The 20,344-nt window shown below is 46.2% G+C and overlaps 1 protein-coding gene across 1 annotated transcript in view; it reads right to left on the bottom strand.

Moving 5' to 3' along the window:
* The window catches only part of ANKRD55 (ankyrin repeat domain 55), a 186,319-nt gene extending 173,979 nt beyond the window's left edge, over positions 1 to 12,340 (bottom strand). The window contains exon 1 of the mRNA XM_068271836.1: positions 12,121 to 12,340. Coding sequence (XP_068127937.1) covers positions 12,121 to 12,169 — 49 coding nt within the window. The 5' untranslated portion in view covers positions 12,170 to 12,340. The remainder of the gene's footprint in view (positions 1 to 12,120) is intronic.
* Positions 12,341 to 20,344: the final 8,004 nt, after the last annotated feature.

Here is a 20,344-nt window from a genome sequence, read left to right as displayed (position 1 = left end):
TACCCCTTTTCTCCCTTGCTAAGCCAAGCAAGCATCCAGAGCCACTGGTGTATAGCAAGCATATAGCTTTACATTTTACACAGTCATACCAAACCCACATGTAGAAAGCCTGTTTCAGACTTTTGGTCCTCATCAGCACATGGCAGGGATTGATACAGCTGTATGAGATAGGGCTTGGACCAGTACAACAGAGTAACCAAGAAGCTCAGGGTGACCCAAACCACTCAGAATGTATAGGGGGATAAAAGGGACCAAAAAGACCTACTACTAAGAAAAGCAAAACTTGGTGTAATTTGCCTTCCTAAAACAGAAGGAAATCTGCAATAATTCAGCTATAAGTGAACATTTGTGGTTACCCATAATGCACTGCTACTAAATATGCAAATAATTCCTTTTCACCCTTAGTAACCCTTAGTTGGTGTATAGCAAGCCTATAGCTTTAAATTTTACACAGCCATATCAAACCCACTTGTGACAGCCTGTTTCAGACTTTTGGTCCTCATCTGTACATGGCAAGGATTGATATGGCTGTATGAGATAGGGCTTGGACCAGTACAACAGAGTAACCAAGCAGCTCAGGGTGACCCAAACCACTCGGCATGTATAGGTGGATAATAGTGTTGTCCGGATCATGAACGATTCGGATCTTTGATCCGAATCTCTTTTGTGAGTCGAATCATCCGGATCATCAAAATGAACAGATTCGGATCAAAAGGGGTGGAGCCAGGAGCGGCATGCCCCCCTCTCTCAGCGGGCACCGGGGTCCTGGAAGCAGAGCGGAGATGGATCGCTCAGTTGGAGGGGAGCCAGCCAGCCTTGCAGGGACAGGTAGTTGGGAGAGGGGACATGGGTGCCACTGCCAGATATGTGTGGAGCACACTACTGGCTGCAATGTGCTGCTGATTATAGGCTGTCTGTTGTAGTTGTGAACAAATGGGAAACTTTTGGCTGAGAAGCACAGCTCAGTAACTCTGCAGACAGCTTGGAACACAGGCACTGTGATTGCTGTGCAATATGATCCTCCTGCACTCTATACAGCTGCACTTATCTTCTCCCTAAATTTATGATGTGTTGGAGGTGAGAAAAGGGGAATGCTTTCTTTCACTGTGAGACGTTTGCATTCAGAGTATACAGATGAACATATAGGTGAAATATATGTAAAGCATATGATTGCAATTGGGTATTGTGTACAAAAAAACATTTCTGCTCTCTGCTCACCCCTCTTCGTTCACCTCCTCCCTTCTGTTCACTCCCTGCCCGTCTCTGTCCACCATCAGCCTTCTCTATCTGTCCACCCCTCTCCCCTTCTCTGTCCGTCCATCCACCCTCCCCTTCTCTGTCTGTCCACCCCTCCCCTTCTTTGTCTGTCCACCCCCCTCCCCTTCTTTGTCTGTCCACTGCAGGGAAAGTCCTGTCCTGCTAGTCGTTTCACCCCCCCCCCCCCCCCCCCCCCCCCCCCCAATGCTTCCCTAGTAAAATGATCAGAGATTTGGATCAAAGATCTTTTCAATGATCCGGTTCAAACCATCCGAATCATTGAAAAGATCTGAACTTCGCATCTCTAGTGGATAAAAGGGACCAAAAAGACCTTCTACTAAAAATATCAAAGCTTGGTGTAATTTGCCTTCTTAAGGGCTGGTGCACACCAAGCGGCTTTTTCAGCGTTTCTGCAGCCGCTTGCGGCTGCGGATCCGCTTGGTCAATGTATCTCAATGGGGTGGTTCACACCAGAGCGGGAGGCGTTTTGCAGAAACGCATACTCCCGGGGTGAGGCATTTTTTGGATTGTGGATGCGTTTCTGCCTCAATGTTAAGAATAGGAAAAACGCAAACCGCTCTGAAAAACGGCAGTTCAGAGCGGTTTTGCAGACGTTTTTGTTACAGAAGCTGTTCAGTAACAGCTTTACTGTAACAATATCTGAAATCTACTACACCAAAAACGCTTCACAAAACTGCAAAATGCTAGGTGAAACGCTACAGAAAAATAAGAAAAAGCGTTTCAAAATCTGCTAGCATTTTGCGGATCTGCTAGCGGTTTTTGGTGTGCACCAGGCCTAAGTGAACATTTGTGATTACCCACAATGCACCGCTACTAAATATGCAAAATATTCCTTTTCACCCTTAGTAAGCCAAGCAAGCCTATAGCTTTAAGTTTTACACAGTCATATCAACCCAACATGTGACAGCCTGTTTCAGACATTTAGTCCTCATCAGTACTTACCAGGGATTGATATGGCTGCATGAGATAGGGCTTGGACCAGTACAACAGAGTAACCAAGCAGCTCAGGGTGACCCAAGCTACTAAGAATGTATAGGTGGATAAAAGGGACCAAAAAGACCTTCTACTAAAAAAAAGAAAATCTTGGTGTAATTTTCCTTCTTAAAACAGAAGCAAATCTGCAATAATTCAGCCATAAGTGAACATTTGTGGTTACCCACAATGCACTGCTACTGAATATGCAAATTATCCCTTTTTGCCCTTGGTTTGATAGGACACTACTTCTTCTTCTTGCTTGGACCAGCCCCTTCTTCTTGCTTGGACCGGCCCTGGGGGCGGGGCGCTACTTCTTCTTCTTGTTTGAAGGTTGAGGCACTTACTCTATTATATATATAGATATGGTAGGACATTGCACTATGACTATGGTAGGATTAGATTGTGAGCTTCCCTGAGGACAGTCAGTGACATGACTATGTACTCTGTAAAGTGCTGCATAAGATGTCAGTGCTATATAAATACATAATAATAATATGGTAGGACATTAGACTATGGTAGGTATTAGATTGTGAGCTCTTCTGAGGACAGTCAAATGCAAGAGAGAAAGAGGAAAGGGGAAAGAGGAAGGAAGGACAAGAGAGAGAGAAAGAGAACAAGATGGGATATTAAAACAGAGAGGAAACAAAATGAGGAAGAGGAGATGAACTAAAAAGGAAAGTGTGAGGAAACGCGGAAAAGCCGCCGCAAGTGCTCAGAGTGAGGCGGCTGTTTCCGCGTCCAACATGGCGGCACAACGCGGAGAAACCGCCGCATGCCGCATGGGCAGAGCGGTGGATTCCGCGTTAGATGCGGCAGATTGCGCGCATGACAATGTTAATGACAGTGTGGTTGGACGCGGGGAGGCCGCCGCTTGCTTGCAGAGCAGCGCGGCGGGTCCCGCGCCCGAGTCAGCAGATACATTGCAAAACATACAGTGCCTGTGCAGGCTCAAATACATTGGCAAGACAAAAAGGGCCATGAAAGAACGGGTGTTGGAACATTTCTGTAAAATCAAGGGAGGTAAAACAATAGGAGGTATATATGATCATTACAGAGAATGTCACAGCAATGATTTGACAGGCACTCTAGTTAAGGGCATATATAGGCTAAAGGTGTCCACTAGGAGGGGAGATTTTGATGAACTATTATACTGCAAGGAACTTAAGCATCTTGGATCTTTAAATTAAAGACTGTGGCACCACTTGGTCTAAATGCAGAACTGGATTTAACCCCATTTCTGCGGATCCGACGTATGATTGAGCAGTTGGGCTATGTATGAACCCGCAATGAAAGATGGGTGCCATGTGAAATAGGTGCCCTAAAAAACAAATAATCAAAAATAATAAAGAACAGTGGGGGGGTTCGTGTCCATTTTTGTTCTCCTGTTGTGATTTACCCAGAATATAGTCTATAGTAGATGGATTGTGGACTTATGAACTGCATGGATCTCCCCCCATTGTGATTTGCCCTATAATGGATGGATTGTGGATTCATGAACTGTGCGGATCTGTCAATAGCTGCATCACTTTATTGCATGAGGTGGAGCCCTATTTGGTCAAGTACCTGCTGTTTATGTGTCGTTTGTAGAGCGTTTACGTGTCCTTCCTTCTTCCGTGATATGAATTAGCAACGCCTCTGTTGGCCTCTTTAAGAACTGGCACGCCTGTCCTGTGCAAATGCCGATTTAAGATTGACACATCTGTGTATGGCTGTCAGCCTATCCAGCCGCCCGTAGATCATGAGGCTATGATTCGAGTGCGGAGAGAGGGCGGGCCTTTAGACTGTTCTTAATCACATGGCCGTATGCTGAAGCCACACCCTGATGAAGCGTCACACATGACGCGAACCGTCGGTGGGCGGAGCCACGCAGCTTGAGCTTCCAGCCACGCTTTCGCGCTGATGAGTGCTTGGCGTCTCGTGTCCGGTTGATCCTCCCGCTGATGGTCTCGCTGGAGGGAGACAGCTGACTGTATCGCACCCAGCGTGGGGTAGCTTGATCGCTGTGGGGAGTAGATGATAAGGACGGCTCTGCACTTGTCCAAGCAGCCTTATGAGCAGTGAGAGAAACCGTATCCTGTGTACCGGAAATGCCAAAGAAACGCCAAAGAAACGCCAGTATCTGTGATTGGTGAGACCCATCCTTTATTTCCCCTATGTGGATATGTGAATTGTCATCACTCCTAGGATATATGCCATGTTGGCCCCGACTATATGGAGACATAGTGAGGCGATTATGCTATTCCATTAACTGTGGCTATTGCCTGGAGTTCTCACTGGAGTGTGGAATATCTAAGGGGGGCCCCCATCAAATATTATATTCACAGGGCACCAGTATGCGAGCGCGGGGTGTTTGGAGTATGCAAGTGTGAGATATTTTCCATATATATGCTATACTGAACTGGAATATGTATTGTCTATTGCTGGTTTGATGGCTATACTAGCTTTTGCATATGCAATTTTAATTATTGAATCATGAGTGTTCTTTTTATATGTGTATATTATTGAAGATTCACCATGTCCCCTTTCCCCTATTAATAAAATTTTGATACTTGGCACATTAAGGTGGCTGATAACCCGTAATTTTGTATGATATGTTGGTAGTTAACTGTGTTTGGGTTTTGCCCCGCCCACTATCTTCAGTGTGGGTAAGATGGACAAGTAATTAGGGACAATTGGTTTGCCCCTTTTTCCCTATATAGTTGTACATTGCAAAACATGACTGGTGTGGCTGGGACTGATAGCCCACACAGGTTCAGAAGGACGCGCGCGCGTGCTGAGAGGCAGAGTTTATATGACAGCCAGAGGAGAGTCAGCTGACCAAGCTGGTCAGCTGACATTTTCACCAGTGTTCATTGGTCCAGCACTTAGGGGTGGCGCTGGTGAGTGCTATAGTATATATACTGGGTGCTGGTCATTTCTCTGATGTCTGGCGTTGCGATCACTACGTGGTAGCACTCAGCCCTTGTCAGTATCTGTGTTCTAGTTCAGTTTCCAAAGGTGTTGATGATCAAGGAGCTCACACCTTAGCTTAGGAATATTGAATTGTATTATTTGTTATGACCTTCTGCCTGCCTGACCATTCCTCTGATCTCTGATTCTGTACCTTGCTATTCTGATATCCTGTTGCCAAACTCTGCTCGTTCCTGGACTCTGTATCTGCCTCCTGATTCTGTACCTTGCTATTCTGATACTCCATTGCCAAACTCTGCCTGTCCATTGGATTCCGTATCTGTCTCCTGAATCTGTACCTTATCTGTCTGTGTGTTAACGACCTGGCTTGCCCGACCTCGAGAACTGGCCTTACTATTAGAGGCAGTTCCCAGATCTGTTAGTGACAGCCCCTCACTGGTGTCACTCACTCTCTGTCCTTCCTACTCTCAGCCTAGCTCCTCCCCCAGGAGAGTCTAGGCTAACGGAAGGAACATACTTCTGTGCAGTATTCCTTACTGCTTCTGTACCTACTTCTGAGGTGCAGTCCTCAAAGTATTACTGTCGCACCTAACACTCTCTTGTCTCTGGTGTCCAGAGGTTAGAGATATATCTGATTATCGGTGATACTGCAGATCATCAATAATGGGGTATATATCTGCATTTTCGGTGATACTGCAGATCACCGGTAATCAGACCCTCTCTGTGTTACACCGATCATTACAGAAAGCAAAAGAGAGCAAGAGAGAATGTGATGAGAAGGGAAGGATCCGTTACACATGTGGACTAGTGACAGAATGGGCAATAAATCAGTCAGCTGGACATAGGCTGAGAAACATTCAGCAGTAACTGGCAATCATCTTATCTTCCGTGTACTGAAGCTACCTAATCTAATGGCGTACAAGTCAGTGTTAAAGATCTTATCTATTTCGTAATTACCCCTTTGGAGCTTTTGATCTTGTACCGCTGGCAGCCCTGGCTCCTTAGCAGGACTGGGACTGGGAGCTGCAGCCAGGCAAAATGATGTGCGTTGCCTGGCTGGCTGTGTCCGTTGTTGCTTCTCGCTGCCTCTCAGTCATCAAAGCCTGGCCATTAGTCTTCGAAAGGTTCCCCATTGTCGCCACATGAGTCATGTCACATGACGCCCACCCACCACCAGCCAGTGTATAACAGTTCAGGCTAAGCCACTCCCCCAAGCCACCCTATTGGACTCCCGGAGGATGTAAGGGCTGCGATTGGCTGCTGACAGGGCGCACACAATAAAGCTTTGTCACCAGCTCTGCTGCTGTGGGTAACGCAGCCACGGGAGAGCGGAGCAGCCGTTTTATTTTCAGCCAGGTGCGAGAGAGCCCGTCTGCCTGTCCAGGCTCCGCCCGGCCGCCTGCTACTAGCGCTAGCCAATACATGCTGAATGCAGGGCGGCCGGAGTGTGCAGAGTGTGAAGGAGGAGAGCAGGGAGGACTCTGGGGTGAATGCAAGCTGCCGCGGGCGGCAAGACTATACAGACGCTAGTCATTTACTCTCTGCCCTTCAGTTTGCAAACACTTTACTGATCCTCAGCCGCCCCCAAAAAGGCATAAATTCTGTCGCCCTAGTCCTTGGCCTAGGCTGGCCTTGCCAGAAATCCGGCCCTGCTGATATGTCTCACACAAGTGTTTTCCCACTCAGTAATATGAACCTAGAACTCTAGTGCTGTGAGGCAGGAGCTAGCTACTTAGCCAATAGCCACTATGCCTATAAAAATCCAGACCAAGTTTGGTGGAACACTCATGCTCTCCAGTGTTCTTCACAGTTCTCCAATCAACCCCACTGCATTAAAGTGGACCGAGCACCATTTTTAGCTCCCAGAGCATCTCAATAGCACATTAAATATACATGCTAACAATATGGCTCATTACAAAAAAACCCTCAATTCTACCTCTTCTTTTTATATTTAAATGTTTGTTAAAAGCTTTTATTGCCCTACATCTATGGCCTGCCATCCACAGAAAGAGCAGGCAGATAAGGACTGCTGTAATTAGTAGTAGCAATGAGCAAACAAAAGCTTTCATCAGCGGGGATAGTTAACTGCACTTCCAACAGTTTAGAGAAGTTACACTTGATTAGATTCACACCTTGGCCCATATGCAAGTCACATTTTTTCCTAAGTTTTCTCCTAGGTGATATTTTCACAACTTGTCATAAAATGTCTTTTAAAGAGAACCCGAGGCGGGGTTCTCACAACAAAATCCCCATACAGAGGCTGGCTCTGCCTATCGAGCCCAGCCTCTGTTGCTAATCAGATCCCCCCTAAATCCCTCCTGCACTCAGCCAGACCCCATAAATAACAGCCGCGCTGTGCGGCTGTGTTTACCTTCCTAACGTCAGTCTAGGCGCTCCCTCCGCCTCCTGCAGAGCTCCGGTCCCCGCCCGCATCCCTTCCCTCCAATCAGCGTGGAGGGAAGGGACGTGGGCGGGACCGGAGCGCTACAGGAGGTGGGGGAGAGCGGAGACTGACGTTAGCGTGTAGGCAGCGCGGCTGTAATTTATGGGGTCTGGCTGAGTGCAGAAGGGATATAGGGGGGATCTGATTAGCAACAGAGGCTGGGCTCTATAGGCAGAGCCAACCTCTGTATGGGGATTTTGTTATGAGAACCCCACCCCGAGTTCTCTTTAAGCCATCAGCAAGCAGTCCGTGTCCAGTTCATCATGATGCAGCTAAAGCCAAATACTCCATGGTTTGAAGAGATCCAAGCAGCTTTTTTTCTGCAGTTTGTCCTGGTTTCTAATAGCTGTAGAAGCTGCCCCCCTCCCCTTCTCCCTGCTCTTATTTATCCCGGACAAGCACCCATATGCAATCAATTTTTTCACCTGAGTTATCTTCTAGGAGATCATTTTCATCTTCTTTTTAAACTAAATTTTCAGCATTGTACAATTGAAAAAGTACCCTAAAGTTGGTAAAAAAAAGTACTATCAAATTTATTTTGAGTACTTTCTTGCTTGCTGGTGGCTTAAAACGCATTTTATGACAAGTTGTCAAAATATCACCTGGGGCAAACTCAGGAGAAAAAGCTTCTACAGCTATTAGAAACCAGGACAAACTGCAGGAAAAAAGCTGCTTGGATCTCTTCAAACCATGGAGTTTTTGGCTTTAGCTGCATCGTGATGAAATGGACACGGACTGCAATGCCCATGGATGGTTGTTATATACACTCCACCTCTTAAAATGATTTATAATACATTTGGGTAGTATTTGCCATGGATTTGCCACTCTATTTTCATTGAAGTTGATGTAAGAAAAAATGTGCTAAAAAGCAAAGCAAACTAGACATGCTGCAGTTTCCAATACTGAGAATGAATACAAACCTACCTCATAAAATCATCTCTTAATTAAGGTAAACTGTGTGCTCAGGATTTTTTTTTTAAATGCTTGAGAAACACAAGCTATGAGCAAAATACAGTAGTTCTGTTTTATTTCAGAAACGGAGGGGCTTTTTCGCTTGATTACTCGCTCATACTGTACCTTTTCCTGAACTGAGATAAGTAGGGTTTCAAGAAGCTGCCACTGAGGGGCAGTATAACAACACAGTTCTCTTCCCTCCTCCTGGCCTATAATCTGCATGGCCAACTACTTGTACCAAAATTGCAAAACCTATAGTCTGCTAGACTGGGCTGACCAAAAGGAATGAAATGGAAACAGAAGATATTTCATCACTGTGGGACTAGGGAGAGGTATTACAGTACTCCTATGATAGGAGGCAAAAAGACCCAAATCCTGGGACATTTCCTAGTTCTGTGTTCCTCTGTCATAAATAAGATATTTCATCCAACCACACCTCAGATTACAGCCTCACCATCAGTGCAGTTTCTAGGGTAAAATGCACCGCACCCCCCCCCCCCCCCCGGAGCAAGGTATGGGTGCCTGCAGTATAGGTTAGCCAGGTCTAGTTGCACTTAGTATAGGTCCCCCCAGTATAGGTAGCCAAGAATAGGTACCCCAGTATAGGTAGCCAGCTATAGGTCCCCCCAGTATAGGTTAGATTAGGTAGGTGCCCCCCAGTATAGGTTAGATTAGGTAGGTACCCCCCAGTATAGGTTAGATTAGGTAGGTACCCCCCAGTGTAGGTTAGATTAGGTAGCTGCCCCCCAGTATAGGTTAGATTAGGTAGGTGCCCCCCAGTATAGGTTAGATAGGTAGCTACCCCCATAATGGTTTGGGGAGGCGGAGCCAAGGGGAGGGCAGCCCGACCTCTCCCTCTTCTCCTCTCCCGGGCCGCCCTCCGTGCTCCCCCCTCAGATGCAGAGCGAGCAGGCAGGAAGCGCTGTATACAACATACCTCCCTGCGTTCCAATCGCCGTTCTCTCGCCGCCGGTCTTCTCCTATCTGCATACACGCTGATACAAACGCTGCTTCCTGTTTAGCCGGAAGCAGCGTTTGTATCAGCGTGTATGCAGATAGGAGAAGACCGGCAGCGAGAGAGCGGCGATTGGAACGCAGGGAGGTATGTTGTATACAGCGCTTCCTGCCTGCTCGCTCTGCATCTGAGGGGGGAGCACGGAGTGCGGCCCGGGAGAGGAGAGGAAGAAAGAGGTCGGGCTGCCCTCCTCGTGGCTCCGGCTCCCCCCTCCATTACAGCGCCCCCACCTCCCAACAGCGCTCAGGGTGACGGCACGCCCTGCACGGCCCTAGAAACGGGCATGCTCACCATACCCCTAGCCACGCATACCACTAAAAATTCATTAGTCATCCTCCAAAGCCCGTCAACAAACCCTTTTTTTTTCCACATGCAAAGTCTCTGCATCCTCCAGAAGCTTTCCACGTCCTCCTGCAGACCACCGCTGGACACCATTACCCCCTGGAAACTTGTTGTGACCACGCTCCCGTACGTGAACGAACTTGGCCACACGGTGCAGACTCAGATGTCACCTGTGCACTAGCATGGAGCTGAACGGGCTTCACCTGTTCACATGCTACTACTTCATGTGCCACTGCCCAAATGAAAGCCACCCTATGCCTGCACAGTGCAGCCACGATTGTTCACATACGGGAGCATGGCCTTCAGCTTCCTGGGGGTCCTGGCATCGAACAGTGGTCTGCAGGAGGATATGGGAAGTCTATGGAAGATCAAGAGATCTCCCATGTTGACAAACAAGGGTTTGTTAACAGGCTTTAGAAGGTTGCACCGTTGGAACAGTGAGGTGGAGGGGGACAGTGAAAGCCTCCGGGAGCAGCACTGGGCAAACTATGGCCTGAATGCGGTGTGAATTCGACCCGTCGCTGGGTGACTGGATTCTTCTCCTCCCTCCCTTGCTGCAGAGTTGCAGGCGATAAGAAGAGGGTTAACTGACTTAATCGCCACTTTCAGCTTTGGGTCTTCATGGCCACAGCAACATCACATAACACTCCATCAGGATGCTAGCATGTCCTGACAGTGTGTCACTAGCCAGGAGGAAGATTAAAAAAAGGAATGCGACCCGCGGTCCGCAGCCAGCGACCCGGGCCGCTTAAACTTTGCCCAGGCCTGCTCTGAAGGATCAAGTGTCTTCCCGTTTGCCGAGGTAAGTACTGTATCTAACTTCTGCCTCCTACAGGTTTGCTTTATGAGCCTCGTTTTTGCAGTGGAAACTATGTTGCATTAATAATTGAGCACTAGAAAAAGACATCACCTGCCAGTTCTAACAGTATAATGGACATGTGACTTTACCGCATACGCATACAATATTCATGTATTATCTGAAAGTGCAGAGTACTTTGAATATTGTGTCTCCCAACACCTCCCTTGAGGGGATATTGCAAAAAGAAGCAGAACTGCCAGTGCCAGCTAAGTTAACCACAAAAGAACAAATGTAAAGAGATCAAAGTACGAAGGGATCTGGAGTGAAAATGAAAACACGACTCTTAATCATTCTCATGGGAAAATATGAATTCAGGGAAAACCATTTTATTTTTTTTGGAAGCGCACCGCAATAGGATTATATGCCCCAATGGTAAGGCATAGTAACCAGCACTTAAAGTGGCGTACGTACGAAAAGGGCGTCGGGAAAAAAGGGCGCGTGGTATAAACGATAAATGGAAATATCGTTTATAGAAATTATTGTGTAGAATTTCGTTTATAAATAGTGATTTAAAAATGTATAAATCACTAAATAATGTGTATGAGATCGGCAATTCTTAAAACGTTAATCTTCCCTGTTTGTAAAGTGAAACTTATATTTTCGTTTATTAAAAACCCTCCCTGTACCTATCCCTAACCCCTAGACCCCCTGTTGGTGCCTAACCCTAAGACCCCCCTGTTGGTGCCTAACCCTAAGACCCCCCTGTTGGTGCCTAACCCTAAGACCCCCCTGTTGGTGCCTAACCCTAAGACCCCCCTGTTAGTGCCTAAACCTAAGACCCCCCTGTAGGTGCCTAACCCTAAGACCCCCCTGTAGGTGCCTAACCCTAAGACCCCCCTGTTGGTGCCTAAACCTAAGACCCCCCTGTTGGTGCCTAAACCTAAGACCCCCCTGTTAGTGCCTAAACCTAAGACCCCCCTGTAGGTGCCTAAACCTAAGACCCCCCTGTTGGTGCCTAAACCTCAAACCCCCTATGGATAATAATGTTTTACAGACATGAATAAATAAAGAATGTAAAGAAAAAAAATGTAAATTATTTTTTTGGGTGGATAATAATGTGTTATAAATGTTTTAGAAATAGTGATTTATTATCTTCATAAACGTTATTCGTCACGGGCTCATTTTGTAAACTTAAATCATCACAAACATAGTTATAAATCCTTAAAAATCTCCGGGCGCCGTTATAAATCCTTAAAAATCTCCGGCGCCTTATTTTCCCCGTTCAGCGCCCATTAAACGATATTTATAATGAAAGTGAATGGGGCGCCCTTTTTGTCCACTTGTCTCATGCGCCCAAATCTACTGCTTCCCTTAAAGTGAACCATAAGTTTAAGTTTTACTTACTTGGGGCTTTTTCCAGACTCTGGTAGCCCTGCAGGTCCCTTGGTCTCATCCCGTACCTCTCTGCTGTGTCCCTCTGAAAGCTTGCCAACTTGATCAGTCATGGTCTATTGCACATGCGGAGTCCTGTACATGGGCATCCTCGAAGACAAGGTTGTCCCTTCTCCCTTTACTTTTTGCAAGGTATTTATAGAGATGATAAAGAGTATAAAAAATTAGCAGCCAAGTATGATCTAATATTCACCACCATTAGTAATCCCATGCTGGATCGCTAGCAACGTCCGACGCCTGACAAACCCCCATGCACATTGTTCTCCTCCTCAACCCATCGGCCAAAAGCTCTGCCACCATGTGACCCGCGTTGTCCATCTTCGCCCATCCATAGAAACAGACACGTCACTAGTCTGTATGCTAATGACGTGTTTCTACAGCACTCCTCCCTGAAATGTTCCCTGGCCTGGGTGATAAAGTACCAATCCCTGTGGGAGTCAGGACTTGTACATTTCTAAGAGGCTTTAATTAACTCAAGTAAGGCACAATTTTGGAATATTAGAATTGGTCAAATGTTGCAAATGTCTAACATATGTAGTACATTAAATTTCAGAAATGGATGACTACATACCCTCCCTAGGAATCAAAATCATAAAGAAACTAGTCTAGTTATGCATATCTAAATACTACTACTTTTATCAAAAAATTCAGAGAAAATTAACTAGTTGGAATACTAAATAAATCACCTTCTTAACCACTTTAGCCACAGGGACGTGAGCCTCACTTCTGCAACAGGTGCTGCTACAGCCCCAGTCATGTGATCGCGATGCTGATAGCGTCAGGGGGGATTGGTGGCAGGGGACAGGAGTCTCCTGAGCCAATCCGTACTTGTCCGGCGAGAATTATCACTGTTTTTGTTCAAAAACAGTGATCATTCTCTGACCGGGTTGCCGTGCTGCCTCCCGCTTGCTCATTTCTGCCGCTCCCGCCACCGATCATTAAATTAATGAATGGAAACTTTGTTTGGGTCCCGGCAAACGGAGGAACGAAGGAGAACAGGGGAAGCCTTGTTAGGATCCAGAGGTTTCCTTCTCCAGAGGTAAGTATCCCCCAGAGGTTTTTTTTTTTTATATTACAGATCCTCTTTAAAATCTAGAGGGTAGTGGGGTGGAAACAAAAGGGAAGGAGACATAGGGGATAGTGGATGAGGCAGTGAACCTCCAATGCTACCTAGAGGAACTTATAGTCTTGTCTGAAAAGGTGTGTTTTTTAGAGTATGTTTGAAGATTCCCAGGCTTGGAGCACGATGGACAGGCCGTGAGGAGAGTTCCAAAGGTGAGGGGCCACTCGTAAGAAGTCCTGGATGCGAGAGTGAGAGGAGTTGACCAAGCTGGAGGGAAGTGTCTCCAGGGTGGAGTGTAGCTTCAGAGTGGAAACTCAAATTTTCATTTTTTAATAAAAATGTACCCAATAAGTGAACCAGTAGAAAACCTCCTAGACAAAAAGCTCCAAATGATTACTTAGCCTTCTTTAATTACTCAGATTTTCTGCTATATAAATACGGTATAAAAATGAAAGCAATGTTAAAACAATAACACTGGGTTAGAGTTATGCAAAATGTGCAACCCTGACATTGGAACTTACCTGGAAATAAACAACTAATTACAAGATTTGCCTAAAGGCTAACACATCACGGTTACCTCATTTGAACTCAAAATTTAAACTAGGACACAGTTTGTTCCTTGACTAAGTACATATAAAACCACATATGTTAACCACACTACTATTCACCCTACCTCTCAAGCCCGCTGTCTGGGTGTCACCCTGGACTCCGCACTCTCCTTCACTCCCCACATCCAAAACCTCACAAAGTCCTGCAACTTCCACCTTCGTAACATCTGTAAGATTCGCCCTTTCCTGACCCCTGCCACCACCAAACTCCTCATCCATGCCCTCATAATTTCCCGCCTCGACTACTGCAATGCCCTTCTGTCTGGACTCCCTAAGACCCGAATAGCCCCACTGCAGTCCATCATGAATGCGGCTGCCAGAATTATCCACTCCTCCCATCGCTCCACCAGGGCGGCTCCCCTCCGTGAATCCCTCCACTGGCTTCCTATCCAGTCCAGAATCAGATTCAAGATATTGTGTCTGACCTACAAATCCATCCACAAAACCTGTCCAACCTACATTTCTGATCTTACTCAGAGATACACACCAAGCCGCTCACTCCGCTCCTCCAATGAACTTCGCCTGACCGTCCCCCGCATCACCCAGTCCCATGCACGCCTACAAGACTTCTCAAGAGCCGCTCCGACACTATGGAACTCCCTACCTCCACCCATTAGGGCAGCCCCCTCCTTCAACACCTTCAAGAAGGCCCTCAAAACTCACCTTTTCACTTTTGCCTACCACCCCTCACAATTGCTCTAAACCCACAGCCGAACTCTGGTCCCCTACCTCTCGTGTCCCTACCTCTCCCTCTAGATTGTAAGCCTTTGGGCAGGGTCCTCACTCCTTTTGTGGCCTACCTGATCATGCACCTCTATTACTGTGCACCCATGCTATGCATTTGAGTGAACCTAACTTGCCTAATCTCCATGCTCCCATCCAGTGACTAAGCATTACCTTGTACTCATACTGTGCTGTGTGATCTGGTTTTCTTGTATTCCTGTATTGTCATTAGAGTTGGGCCGAACCTCCGATTTTAGGTTCGCGAACTGGGTTCGCGAACTTCCGCGGAAGGTTCGGTTCGCGTTAAAGTTCGCGAACCGCAATAGACTTCAATGGGGATGCGAACTTTGAAAAAAAAAAATTATTATGCTGGCCACAAAAGTGATGGAAAAGATGTTTCAAGGGGTCTAACACCTGGAGGGGGGCATGGCGGAGTGGGATACAAGCCAAAAGTCCCCGGGAAAAATCTGGATTTGACGAAAAGCAGCGTTTTAAGGGCAGAAATCACATTGAATGCTAAATGACAGGCCTAAAGTGCTTTAAAACATCTTGCATGTGTATACATCAATCAGGTAGTGTAATTAAGGTACTGCTTCACACTGACACACCAAACTCCACTGAACAGAACAGGTATGCAGTGGCGGGTTCACTAAACAGGTATACAGTGGCGGGTCCACTGAACAGAACAGGTATGCAGTGGCGGGTTCACTGAACAGGTATGCAGTGGTGGGTTCACAGAACAGGTATGCAGTGGCAGCAGGATCACTGAACAGGTATGCAGTGGTGGGTGGGTTCACAGAACAGGTATGCAGTGGTGGGTTCACAGAACAGGTATGCAGTGGCAGGATCACTGAACAGGTATGCAGTGGTGGTGGGTGGGTTCACAGAACAAGTATGCAGTGGCAGGATCACTGAACAGGTATGCAGTGGTGGGTGGGTTCACAGAACAGGTATGCAGTGGCAGCAGGATCACTGAACAGGTATGCAGTGGTGGGTGGGTTCACAGAACAGGTATGCAGTGGCAGGATCACTGAACAGGTATGCAGTGGTGGTGGGTGGGTTCACAGAACAGGTATGCAGTGGCAGGATCACTGAACAGGTATGCAGTGGCAGGATCACAGTACAGGTATGCAGTGGGCTGAGGGCTCACTGAACAGGTATGCAGCCAGGAAGAAGTTAAGCCTAACTAATCTTTCCCTATATGAGAGACTGCAGCAGCTCGCCCTACTCTCACTAATGCAGGCACACGAGTGGCCGTAATGGCCGCCGCTGCCTGCCTTATATAAGGGGGGTGGGGCTCCAGGGGCTAGTGTAGCCTAATTGGCTACACTGGGCCTGCTGACTGTGATGTAGAGGGTCAAAGTTGACCCTCAGGTGCATTATGGGGCGAACCGAACTTCTTCCGCAAAACGTTCGCGTGCGGTACCCGCACGCGAACCACCTAAGTTCGCGCGAACCACGTTCGCCGGTGAACCGTTCGGCCCAACTCTAATTGTCATATTGCTGTTTGTCACCCCTAAATATTGTCTGTAACCTAAATTAATGTCCAGCGCTGCGTAATATGTTGGCGCTTTATAAATACAACAAATAAATAAAATAAATAAATAAATATAAAACTACTAAGTGCAAGAAGATACTCTCTAAAGTCAGGTTTGTAAAAAGACTCAGTGGTTGGTCTCAGGAGATCTGTCTTGGAAAAACCCTTTAGACAAGTAATTTCAAGATCTTTACTATTTCATAGCAATGCTAGGATTTAACCACCATGAAGTTAGGCAAAATATATAATTCTACAAATGGCCTGTGTTGGAGATTTAACAAACTACCTGGTGCATTCATACAAAAGTTGTATGACTTACACAAGATCAAAAATGTTTTTGAAAAAGTTTGAGGACCCTTGCACACTAGATGCCATGCGTTGCATAAGCGGTACTCTCCCCCGCCGCAGCTTGTTGCAAGGGACATGTACGTCTATGGAGTGGAGACTTCCATAGTGGACGCAATGCAACGCGGTGCAACAGAAGTATCCAAATTGATGCAATGCCTTCCCAAGGTCTGCAGAACGTTAACGCTTGAACTGTGCCTACTGCAGAGATCATGCAGTAATGCTAGTCAATAGGCGATGCAGTGAGTGGGAATGTGGTGCGCTGCACAGGCATGGACCGACAGGAATCCCAGTGATGTACTTCCCACCCAGCAAGGAGTACGTCACTGAGCAGGGGACAGGTGTATATATATATATATATATATATATATATATATATATATATATATATATATATATATATATATACACTGTATATATTCACCACACTGTGACACAGGGTCCTATGAGCCGGATTTATGCGGTGAGGTGATCCGACGGCAGGCTCTCCTGCCATGGGATCACTGCAACCAACCTCAGTTTAATATTTTGAAAAACAAAAGAAAACGAGAGCCCCAATAGTGTGCTTATTAGGAAAGTAGAAAATATACTCACAACAGTAGGTTGCCGCTAAGGCAACCACTGTATTTGCAGTTGGGGAGATTAGACCCGACCCCACTCAGATGCTGTTCTCAGTAGATATACATAAATAAAAGGGGGTAAACACACCTCCATCAGGGGTCGACTCAAATATAGGATAATTGTATAAACAGATGCGCCAGATGAGGATAAAACAAATACCTTATACACTCATGTGTAAGCTTAATTTTTCGGCATAAAAATTGTGCTGAAAAGTTGACCCCTCGGCTTATATGCGAGTCAGTTTAGCAGAACACATGTTGGAGCAGGTTTTGTAACTGGCAGAGGAGTGTAAGGATTGTGCACTATAGATCCTACTCTTGCCGACTTCCTCCCTACTGTGTCCATGTCCCCCATCCCCTGCAACATGGTGTGCAGAGTGTGCTGCTCAAGACCACCTGTGTCCTCTGGCTTGTGGAGCAGAGCATGCGAGCAACATGTCAGCGGTGCAATGATCGCGGATTCTTCCTGTATGGCAATAGCTGTGTCTAATATCTATGACACCCTCTAGTGGCCACTTAAGACACAGCTGTATGATCCTGGGGCACATCTGGCTATGGGAAGGGGGGGGGGCTGTCTTGTACTGGGGAAACATCTGGCTACTGTGGAGGGGGATTATATGCGAGTCAATCACTTACGCGAGTCGGCTTATATTCGAGTATATGTGTTAGAGGCAAAGTACGAAATACGCCATTTTACAGAATGCCTGAAGCAATTAGGCAAAGTGCGAAATGTCTGTTTTGTTACGTACTTTGCCTAGGCATTCTATAGAATGCCTGAAGTCGTTCAGGCAAAGTGTAGAATACTCGGTTCTCTACAGAATGCCTGCTTTTTTTTTTCACACTTTGACTGTAGCAGCTGCAATACCTATGCTGTCATGGAGGAGGCTAGGGATGATGATGATGGGTGCATGCATGCATGCTGATATTTACTGTTTGTGGAAAGTGCTGCTGTGAAGGAGCCTTCGGGTGTTGCCATGGGGGAACCCATGAGCAGGAAAGAGGGGAGAAAAGCCGGGACATCGTGTGCAGGGGGGGGGCTTGGATGGCAGTTGGGTTTTGGCAGTCGAAGGCTAGTGAGGGGGAGGAGCCTGAAAAGCCATGATGCAGCAAAAAAAAATATAATAATACGTTTGGAGTCATGACAATGCTCTACTTGCAGCAAGAAATAAGCATGATTTTTTTGTTTGTTTTTTGTGTGAGGCAAAGACTAAAGAAGAGACCAGCCACTGGTAAGACTGACAAAGCAAAGCAGAGGCACAGACAAGAGAGCACAACTGAAAAACTAAATTAAGGAAGAGAAAGAGAGCTGCAGACATAACAGGAGAGGAGAGAGACAAAGTACGTAACAAAAAACAGACATTTCGCACTTTGCTGAACCTGTCTTAGGCATTCTATTGAATGCCTTGGCAAAGTACGTAACAGAAACACTCATTTCGTACTTTGCCTAAAATGGTCAGGCATTCTATAGAATGCCTGAATTTTGTACTTTGCCTGTAACATATACAGTATAATGGTGCCCATACACTTAAATGTTTTCCCGCCGATAGACAGCAGATTCGATCACTGTGATCAAATCTGCTGTGAAATCGATGCGCAAACGCTACCCGAACGACCGTTTTCCGTCCGAAATCCATCGTTCCCGTCTATCTGTCCGTGCAGAAGATTTCGCTCGATCGCCGGTGGGTGGGGAGTGCTTCGATAGCAGCGTTCAAATGTCCGACGACCAACGCTAGCGGCAATACATTACCTGTTCCGCTGGCGCGTGTCCCCACTGTCCCTTCTCTGCGCTGGGCTCCGGCTGGCTTCACTTCTTCCTGTCCCGACAGGAAGTTTAAACATAAATGGTTTAAAACACAGTACAATCAGAACATCCAGCAACACATGTACAAATCCATACATAGTTTATGTGTGGTTTAAGACATCAGCAATTCTAGTACATGTCAAAGTGACACTGAAGTGAAAAAAAATTATGATATAATAAATTGTATGTGTAGTACGGATAATTAATAGAACATTTGTAGCAAAGAAAATAGTGTCATATTTTTATTTTCATTTATTTATTTTTTAACATTGCATCATTCTCTAATATTTGCAGTTTACACATTAAACTTAGCGTTCTAAATGATTTCACAGAGCAGGCTAATGAACTTTTAATCTTTACTCTGCAGTAAAAAACAAAATACAGTGACAGACAATTGAGATAATAAGCTTCAGAAGACAGAGCTCTCTGCAACTTTGAAAGTCGGAGAGATCAGTGACTCATAGATAACAACTGGAGTTTCTTAACTCTTCCTGTACTGGAAACAATATTAGACTCATATCTGTGCTAATAATGTTTTATTTCTTAGCTGCACTACACATACAATTCATTATATCATAAGTTTATTTTCACTTCAGATTCCCTTTAATTTGATAGATACATTTGATAAAGTACAGCAGAAGATACATGAGGGGAAGAACCCTTACCTTGCAAGCTTACAATCTAGATGGTAGTAGGATGGAGACAGACGCCAGGGGCCATATGCAATTCACTTTTTTTCCTGAGTTTTCTCCTAGGTGATATGATCACACCGTGTGCATAAAATGCATTTAAAGCCACCAGCAAGCAAGAAAATACTAAAAATAATTTTGATAATCATTTTTCTTCTGCTTTTTGATACTTTGTCAATTGCAAAGTGCTGAAACCTTAAAGAAAACCTGTAATGAGAAAAAGTTCCCCTGGGGGGTACTCACCTTAGTAGGGGGAAGCCTCTGGACACTATCGAGGCTTCCCCCGCCCTCCTGTGTCCCGCGGCGGTCTCGCTGCAGCCCCCAGACCACACAGGCAACAATTTGTCGGCCTGCGCAATATTTACCTTTCCTGTCTCCAGCGGGGGCGCTGTTGCGGCTCTTCTGACGGAGATAGGCGGAAATAGCCGATCTCCGTCGGGTCCGCTCTACTGCGCAGTAGAGCGGCCCGACGGAGATCGGCTATTTCCGCCTATCTGCATGGGAAGAACGGATACTGCGCCTGCGCTGGAGCCACGGAGGTAAATATTTACATCGTCGCCGCTCCGGGAGGATTTTCGTTGCCGCCGTGGGACCGAGGAGGACAAGGGAAGCCTCAATAGTATCTGGGGGCTTCCCCCACCCGAGGTGAATAACTCCCAGGGGAGATTCTTTAACTTAAACAGATTTTCTTTAACTTAACCAGAAGATGAAAAATGATCTCCTAGGAGAAAACCTAGGAGAAAAAGTGAATTGCATATGGGCCCAGGTGTGGAGATGAATGGGCTAGCAG

Source organism: Hyperolius riggenbachi, chromosome 1, assembly GCF_040937935.1.
Source record: "Hyperolius riggenbachi isolate aHypRig1 chromosome 1, aHypRig1.pri, whole genome shotgun sequence".
Lineage (NCBI taxonomy): Eukaryota > Metazoa > Chordata > Amphibia > Anura > Hyperoliidae > Hyperolius > Hyperolius riggenbachi.
Note: the sequence above shows the minus strand (reverse complement) of the source record. Positions and strands in the feature narration are given on the sequence as shown.